This window comes from Gavialis gangeticus, unplaced genomic scaffold, assembly GCF_001723915.1.
Source record: "Gavialis gangeticus isolate Ggan-Ray unplaced genomic scaffold, GavGan_comp1, whole genome shotgun sequence".
Taxonomy (NCBI): domain Eukaryota; kingdom Metazoa; phylum Chordata; order Crocodylia; family Gavialidae; genus Gavialis; species Gavialis gangeticus.
In genome coordinates, this window is record NW_017728994.1 from 30,429,706 (window position 1) to 30,439,137 (window position 9,432).

General features: G+C 49.8%; 1 protein-coding gene across 1 annotated transcript in view; it reads right to left on the reverse strand.

Annotated features, from left to right (window-relative positions):
* Positions 1 to 4,990: 4,990 nt before the first annotated feature.
* The window catches only part of WNT8B (Wnt family member 8B), a 14,894-nt gene continuing 10,452 nt past the window's right edge, over positions 4,991 to 9,432 (reverse strand). The window contains exon 5 of the mRNA XM_019502192.1: positions 4,991 to 6,890. Within this exon, the coding sequence (XP_019357737.1) occupies positions 6,333 to 6,890 (558 nt within the window). The 3' untranslated portion in view covers positions 4,991 to 6,332. The remainder of the gene's footprint in view (positions 6,891 to 9,432) is intronic.

Consider the following 9,432-nt stretch of genomic DNA (forward strand, 5'->3'; position numbering starts at 1 on the left):
CAATGATGACTCCAAGATCCTTTTCCGCCTCCGTGCTGACAAGAGGGGAGTTCCCCAACCTGTAGGTATGGTGCCGGTTGTTCCTCCCCAGGTGCATCACCTTGCACTTGTCTGTGTTGAAACCCATCCTATTCTCATCCGCCCACCCTTGTAACCTGTCTAGGTCTGATTGTAGCCTGCTTCTTCCTTCTAGTGTGCCCACGTCCCCTCACATCTTAGTGTCATCAGCAAAGTGTTATCAAGACGGGTCCTCCCAGACCCCTGCAGAAACAATATGAGGAGTAAGGAGAATGTTATTGCCAGGGATTTTGGCATCTCTAATCCTTCACCTTTCTTATTTCTGTCCTTTGTCTTATCTAGTTGGTGGGAAGGCTCTTTGGAGCTGGTGCCCTTTCACTGTAGGTGGGTACAGCAGCCACCATGATGAGATGCCCATCTCAGGTGATGCTTCTTTGTGCTCTTTTTAATACAAATAATATTTCCCCTCGTGGATCCTCAAAATGTTCTAGCCAAGGTAGTGCTGAGACATGGTTACATATACTGCCCTTCTGGTCCCTCGGCTGTTAGGAAGAGGCTTATGTAGCCAACAACAGGAGCCATCCTTACCTGACACTTTCTAGTCCCCTATACAGGATGGCTCTTGTCACCTTTACCCAGGTCACAGACAGTTCGTTCATGTTGGGTCTGATGATTCCCAAGTGTTTTTCCATGGTTTTTAAAGCACTTTCCAGGAGAGGTCAGAATTGTTACCCCCTGCCCCTTTCACAGGCAGGGTAACTGAATACTGTTCCCTGAGCTAGGATTGAACCCACAACCGCAGATCCTTAGTTTGGAGGGCTCTGCCAAGTTGGCTAAACTGCTTCTGGTAAAGTGGTATGGATCTACTTCCTTGCTGATGCTGTTGGTTGGCAGCATCCCAGCCTGGCTGGTGGGCACACACTCCACTGGCTGTACCATAGCATTCCCGCACAGCCCAATGGGGAATGTACTTTCCATCTTGGACAGAAGTGCCTCTGGGGCTGACAAAGAGCCAGGGGCGTGTGTGAGCTCGTGAGATCTGTAGAACTCTAATCCCGGGAGATAACATCATGTCTGCAAGGCAAGGCTTGTGTGTGTGTGTTTGGTGGAGGTGGAGAGGGAGAGATTGTTAGGCAGTATTTGTTTGTAAAGCCACTTGCTCAGAGTATAATACTTGCACTAACTTCTATTGAGAGAACAGTGTGAGTCCCTGCAAAGTCTTTTCCCAAAGTGTCTTTGAAGCCAAGAACCCATTGAAAGGAAGAAAGGCCTGGAGAGGAGATTAGTTTGTTCAGCAGCTGTGAATTTCAGTGGGAGGCTGATGAACTCCAAAGCCTTTGTTTAAATTTTTTTGTAAGAAGCCCCGCTGGAGCGAGAGACCCGCACGGGGGCCGGGGTCTGAACAAGAAGGAATCTGAGCGGTGGGGAGCTGTAAACGCGCCACAAGGACTTTTCCCAAACACTTTCGGAAAAGGTGTTGTGAAGAGAGTGGAGGGGATTAGCATGTGAAATGGGCTTTCCATTGACTCTGCAGAGGGGAGGGGAAGAGGCCTGGATGTCTGATGTATTAGCATTATGCTCCCTCCTTGTCCCAGCCACCCTCCCCTGCTTGAGCCCTTGAAAGGCCTTGGCTTGGGAGGCAGCTGTGTGTGCATGTCATCTGGGCGAAGGTGACCACCTGGGAAGCCGAATGTAAATATTTCTCCTCTGAGGAATGCGCCTTCATTAAAACGAAATGAATATGGGGAAGCATCCAATACTGCAGCACAATGGCCCTGCTGCCTTTACCCCTGGGCCTTCTTGTGCCCGCAAGGACCCCGTCTCAGCCCCAGCCTGCTGCTGAGGTCAGCACATTTTGCAGCTGTTGTGCGGGCGTTTTGTTCTGCAGAAAGGAGGATGCCCCGGGGGGTGGGCCCCCTGGCTGTAAAGTTCCCAGCATGCCGCCTTGCTCTGTGGTGCTGGGAAGGGGGACGGTGCTGCCCTCACCAACAGGTGTCACTGTGCTGAATGGGAACCTCTGGGGAAGTCCAGGACCAGGGAGGGGGATGATTGTCTAGGGAATAATGCTGGCAGTGAAAGAGTTGCTGCCCGTGGACGGGGCCTCGTTGCATTCCAAAGGGAGGGAGAGCGCGTAGCAACTTCCCGGGCTCCCCATCTCCCCTCCCTGGTGGAGCAGCAGCCCCATAAAGGGAAAATGAAGAGAGAACACCTACCAAGGAGGTGGAAAAAGCAGCCTTGTGTGCCTCGCTGCTCTCCTTGGAGCTGCCATGTGCTAAAGCCTCTGGCCCCAGGGTGTGAACTGGGGAACAACTCTGCTTTCCCACACAGGAGCAGAGCCCCTGTGGAGAGGTGGGGGAGGCGGAGGCCTGTAATGGGGAACGAAGACACTAGAGGCAAACTGGGCAGGGGAGGGGTGGGAATGAGGGAGAAGCAGCCTGCAGTGACAGCAGCTTTCCCCAGGAGGAAGAGCCTAGGTTCTTGAATCGGAGATCTAAGGGGCCAGAGCCACAGCTGCTGTAAGTGGTATTACTGGGACTAGACCTACATACACCAGCTGAGCACTTGGCCCCAAGATGGCTCTGTGCTGAGTAGGGTCTACATGAGAGGAAAGGGGTCTTTCCTGGGGTATGCAGTATATTGGGATCCTCTCGCCTAGCCTCCCACTGCCAACTGGGGCATGGAGACATCAACTTGTCACCCAGGGAGGCAATATGGCTTTACAGGGCTCTAGCACAGTGAGTGCCTTATCCTCAGGGCCAGGCTTCCTCTCAGGTGTGACACAGGGTATCTCCAAACCAGTGATTTAGTGCTAAAAGTCTCCATGACCCAACCAAAAGTCTTCAATCATTTCCAGGCCCCTAAGCCCTCAGCAACAAGGTGGAGAGTGGCCATCACTGCTCAGACACCACCGTGAGACACAAAACATGCAGGTGAAGTCTACTTGGGAGTCTGACCAGAGCGGAAGAAGCCCTGTGTTGTGGTAGAAGGGGAGGTTAGTCTTGAACAGGTCTCATTTGCACTGGAGACATGAGGATGTTGTTCCATCCAGGTTAAAAGGAGTAATTCAGAACTCCTTCAGCACCTCCAGAGTCTGCATGTGTAACCCTTACCATCAAGCAGGGGTCCTCCCTTGCATTTTCCTCTTGGGAGCACTGCTGCCCCAGCATTACAGAAGGGGCATTGAATCCAAGTGATCTTACCCCAAATGCTTTGGAAACCCACAGTGTGGATTACTGGGCTTGGCAGACAAATAGAGACCATCTGCACTGGCCACTACTGGGAAGCGTGGTTTTGACAGCCATATAGCAGATGCTGTATTTTATGCTTCCTGCTTAGCCATATGCACAAATATAGGTGTCTAAGATATGGCTAGCCCAAGGAGTCCCACCTCTAGCCATACCCCAGGTCAGCAGTTCCCAATCTGTGGTACAGGTATCACCAGTAGTACACAGGCAACCTGTCAGTGGTATGTGTTAACAGATTTATTATAATTACATGACAAAAATTTGCTGGTGGTACTTAAGCTTGTATCATTTTCAGTAGGTGGTGGGCAATCTGTCAGAGTTTGGGAACCACTGCTCCAGGTCATCAGTCCACATGTGGCAGGAAAGGATGACAGAATACCTAGGTGCTACCAGATCCGTCAGTCAGTCACCGCACAGTGGTCTTCCCCTAGCAGTATTTAGAAGCCCATCACTTGCATAGCCCTGTGAAGGTGGCTGTATAAAATAGGGCATCCTGAGATCCAGTGGGAAATATGTGCCTCAGATTGAGGAGCTGAGGGTGAGTCAATAGAAAATGTAATCCCTATCCCTCCCATTTCCAACATCAGCCCTCAAACCACCTCCAGCATCTGTTCAACAGGTAGGCACTTGCCAGCTGACCCACATAAATCTCCGTGCATCCCAAGATCTGCCATCCAATGGCTCAAAGGTGACCTATGTAGGGTGAGATGCAGGGAGTCAGCCAAATTGTAGGTGTCTCTATCAAAAACCACCCCATCAGAATTAGGCCCCCATATCCTCATCCTCAGAAGAAGCGTCCAGACATGGAGTGTCCAGAAAAGACTGAGCTAGAAGAGGACTTGGTGCTGCCCTTCCAGAGGGACGTGGAGAACCTGGAGAGGGTCCAGAGGAGGTCACTCATATGGTCAGGGGCCTCTGTGGCCAGCCCTATGAGGAGAGGCTGAGGGACCTGAATCTCTTCAGTCTCCGCAAGAGGAGACTGAGGGGGGATCTTGTGGCTGCCTACAACCTTACCAGGGGCCACCAGCAGGGGCTCAGGGAAAGTCTGTTCACCAGGGCCCCCCTTGGAGTCACCAGGAACAATGGCCACAAGCTGAGGGAGGACAGGTTTAGGTTAGATATTAGGAAGAACTACTTCACGGTAAGGGTGGCGAGAGCCTGGAATAGGCTTCCCAGAGGTGGTGCTCTCACCTTCCCTGGAAATCTTCAAGAGGAGACTGGATAGGCACCTGGCTGGGGTCTTATGACCCCTGCCACCCCCAGTGCTCCTTCCTGCCCATGGCGGGGGGTCAGACTAGATGATCTGTCTAGGTCCCTTCCTACTCATTGACTCTATGACTGGGTGACACTGGCTGGAAAATGAGTGTCTCTATTGTCATACAGCTAGCTGCCCAATATGGCAAATCGGTTGCCAGGTTTCAACTGGGTCCGTAGTATGTCCACACTATAAATAACAGCACTGCAATTGGCCTGCCTTGTTGGCAACCTCAGTAAGAAGTGTCAAGACCTGGGTGACTCAGAGAGACTTATTCCCCTTTTTATCCTTTTAGAGGCAGTCAAAACACACTGGAGAAATTGTACGGAGGAAGATTGTCTTGCTGCTGCTCAAGATATCCCATTTCAATGGATACAAGGGGGATCATGGTCTCTAGAGCAATAATTGCTAAAATATGTAGGTGTTTCAAAAGAAAAAAAATCCCAATGACTGAAGAGACACCAGCATTTTGCAAGCACTTGGCTACTGATTTATTGCATTCACTATTGGTTTACAAACACTGGCTACATGACAGGTCAAGTAGCCAGTCATTTTGCTAGACTGGCTTCTGATCAGTCTAAAAGAAACCTCAAACAGCTGAGCAGGTGATAAACACAGATCCCGTGGGGAAGCTCCTAGTTACGGTGACAGTGCTGTGAACTCCCCAGATCTCATGGCTGATATAACATATCCTGACCCTTTGCGAGGACCACAGATGAATCAGCCCAAACTTTACAACACTTGCTTAGCCTGAGGAATATATACAATAAATGGCAAAGCAAACGGTTACTCATACATCACAGAAACTGTGCAATAAATTAAACTTCAAAGTGCTTAACTTTCCTATTTACAACACAATTAAATAGTTACCAACATGATTCTCTCAGACTAGGAGAAAGCGTTTAGTAGTTAGCGCAAGGAGTAAGAGTGCTTGGAAAATACACCAGCAGGAACGTGCTCAGCTCCCCCTCACCAGGGACTTGGGAAGAAACAGGTGGGAGTGGTTAGAGCTGTGATCAAGGAGAGCATGTGAGGGCTTTATGGGGAAAGGACACTGGCCACTGCAGGGCAACACAGATGCAGAGGCTCTGGAAAGGCAGAGGAAGCATTGTAGGCAGCAAGTCATGGGATCCCTAGCAAAGGTCTTTCCAACAGTTACTTATTAGGCACGTCAGTGGCACCTTGAAACACTTCTGCCAGAGCTTCTTTGACTTTTCAACACTGCAGTACATGGTAGAGACTTGCATATGCTCCAAGGATAAGAGATAGAGCTGGCTTTTTTTACTTTTTTAAAGGCCAGGCTGGGAATGTCTCTGGGAGTGAGGGTTTTCACACCATCTCTTTTCCTTTGATCTCAGGGCCCAGTAAAAATGAAGTGATTTCTCAGGGCCCAATAAAGATGAAGAATGCCCTCTGCCTTTGCAGGACTAGATGCCAAGAATATTTAGCAAGCCCCTCAGTTGCAAGGGCCATGGCTCACACAGGGGTAGCCTATGCTACAGGGCTGCTGTCCAGACCCAGCAAGGGCTTCTTGCACTCCCTGAAGTTTCCAGTGCTACTACCCAGTTTTGCCAATCTAGACTACTAGCATGGTGCAGGCAGCTGGGACAGGCAGGTTCTGTGGCTCACTCACAATGATGATGTGCTTGCTGCTGGGACACAGGCTAAAACTGCAGTTTGCCTCAAATCCAGAGTCACCCCTGCAGCAGGCAATGATGTGGCTCCGGATTTTAGGGGCTGGGCTTTTGGACTAGACCAGAGATGGGAGAACCTGCTGCCCACGGGGGAAGGGGCAATGGGGCCATGGAAGGGTGCTAAGGCTTCCTCTTGAGCTTGCGGGTAGCTCCACCACCCCCACTCCGCTCCCGCTTCTCCTTGCGGACACAGAAGTACTTGGTGACCCTCTTGCGGCACTGCTCACACCGCACGGCACAGCACCAGTGGAACTTGCAGTTGCAGCTGGACACCATCTCAGCCCGGTGCTCTTCCACTGCCAACCCACAATCCCCACACAGCCGCCGGCAGCTCCGCTTCTCCCACTTGCTCAGTGCCTTGCCGCGCTTGAGGCACTCCCTGCCCTCAGTTCCCAGCAGCCCCAGAGTCTTGTTCTCCAGGCAATAGTCAGGAGAGTCTTCCAAGTGGACCAGCTCCTTCTTGGAGATGGAGCTGAAGGTCTCGGCGATGGCGCCCCGGTTAGCAGCGCTGTTGCCTGCCCCTTGCAGCAGGTCCACTTTCAGGGCCTTGTGGTACTTCTCCTTGAGATAGGTGCCCACCTCCCGGAACTCGGGCAGCTGCAGCCAGCAGGTCTGGGTGGTGCAGCTGCCCGACACTCCATGGCACTTGCAAGTCCGTTTCATGGTCCCTTTCACTGCCTAGAGATAGAGGGGGAGGCAGAGAGGGTGTCAGAATGAGGCCCATAATCCAGGACATGCTCTCTTGCAGTGTGTTGCAATCCACCTCTAGTTGCCAGGAAGGTTAACCCCTTTTTAGTTAAAGGGACAATGTCAAGGTAAAATCTTGGAGGTAACTCAAATCCAATCTGGTGTCTGAACTAAGAGATCAACACTGAAAGGACTCTACAAGGGCTGTGGGCACCACAGCGGCAGCAAGTATTATGGTGATGCTGTTGTACACCCCGCTCTGTGTGGAAGGAAAGACCAAAATGAATCTGCTTCACTTCATACACACTGGGTTTTGCTTTCGGCAGCAGTGCCAGACTGTTCTGTCTGGGCTGCAAATTCGGCATGGCAGGTAGAGATTTAAAATGAAAGAACCAAACTCTTTGAACTGGAACTAAAGGCAGCTGTGTTTGTCAATCCCCTTCTCTCCTCCATATTTAAATGCTGGACCAAAATTACACGACAGTCTCTGTCTAACCTCATAGGGCAAGGCATGGCACTTCTGCTTCCAGCAAGGAAACTGCCCCTTATGGCTTGTATTCTGACTGGCACCTGGGTTTTGAGCACCTTGTTGAGGCTACCCCAGATGCGAGCATCCCCACAGCAAAACCCTGCATGCATTTTCCCATTTCTGCTCTTTCCCATCTCTGCCTGGAGGAACCACCCATGGTTCTTTGGACTAACATGCACTAAGATTTTTGCCAGATGAATCATATCAACTGAGGGAGTACTTCTCTGTGCTCTGTAAGTCTGTGTCCTCACTGCTAAGTGGATGGATTATGGCTCAAGTTAACCTCCTAGTGTGAGGGGAAAAACAGACACTATAGGAATAGTGGAAATATGGTGGAACACTAGCCATGACTGAAATACAGATATTGAAGAATACACACTTTTTAGGAAGGACAGAAATAAAAGTAAAGGCAGTGAGGTAGCACTATATATTAATGAAGTGGTAGACTGGAAGGATATAAAAAGCAATTGCATAGACCAGAGATGCTCAACCTCTGGCTCATGGCCAAATGTGGCCCATGGAGCCATTGCATTTGGCCTGCAGGGCACTCCACAAGTTGGGAAATTTGCCCCCCCGGCCAAATTCCCAAACTCCAATTGCCACATGGCTGGGCACAGCTGAGCTGTAGTCCCTTCCCCCTGTGGAACTGGGCCATGTCCCCTCCCCCTGACGTCTGAGCCAAGCCATGCCCCCTATCCCTCCATGGAGTCAAGCTGGGGCCAAGCCACATGCCCTCACCGCAACAGGCTGGGTTGGGACCGGGCTACATCCCCTTTCTCCTGGGGGGGCAAGTCACACTCCCTTCCCTGTAGGGGATCAAGCCCCCCCCACTCCCCCCCGGCACATCTGGACAGTGCCTACTAAGCCTGCCTAGAGTGCTGATTCGGGACTACCAGCCCAATCCAGCCCACAGATGGACTGAACCCTGCCCATCCGGCCCACTGGGATAAAGGTTTAGCACCACTAGCATAGACAAAACAGGACATGTCAGGGTTAAATTTACTCTAGGAAGGATTAATAACAAAGCTGCTTTAAAAGGATTGTGTTGGGGGTGGGGTTATAGAACCCCAAGTTTAGATTTGGAAATAGCTAAGCTTTGGGGAGAATGTAGTGACACTGGAAACTGTATAATTATGTGAGATGTCAATTTACCTGCTATAGACTTAATAACAAATGCTACCAATAATGGTAGGGTGCAGATATTTTTGGAACAGTTAACTGAGATTTCTCTATCAAGTGGCTATTGTGCCAACAAGAGGCAATGGTATGTTATAGCTAGGTTGGGACCTTCTAGAAGAACTGGTCATGCAAAAAATCTGGAATCAAGCAAATGTAGTTCATTTCAGTTTAAATTGCTGGACAGGACAAACAAGAATAGGTTTACAATAAATGTTTTGGATTTCAGAAAGTCTTTATTTGAGAAACTAAGTTAAGGAAGTTGACTGGAATTAAGAGCTAAAGGACTTAGATGGAGAAGTGGCATGGAACTACTTTAAGGCAAAAGGAGAAATGTTCATGGGAGCTCACATCCCAAGCAGAAGAAGAAAACACGTAGGAAAGGACTAACGTACATGGATTCAGAGGAATCTCAAATGGCCATTAAGAATAGTCAGAGGATCCAGTAACAATGGATAATAGAACTGATCTGTAAGGAGAAATGTCTTTCCCTGATGAAAGAATAGAGAGATACAGTGTGAATGGCCAATGGTTTAACCTTGCAAAGGAGATAAAAACAAAGAGCAAAAGCCTATACAGTAGGGGTGCATGAAACGGGTCATATTCAATTTGGATTTGGCCCAAATCAGAGACAGTGATTCGATTTGTTGATTCATATCACTATCCCTGATTCGATTCGGCTAAATCTGAATCTGAAGATTTGACGCTGATTTAGAGAATCAGCAATTCAGACATAGACACAGCTTTAAAAGTTTTTTCTACATACCTTGAGGTACCAGCATGGCTCATGATCGCTGCGATGCTGGGGCGCATGGAGCATCCCACAGG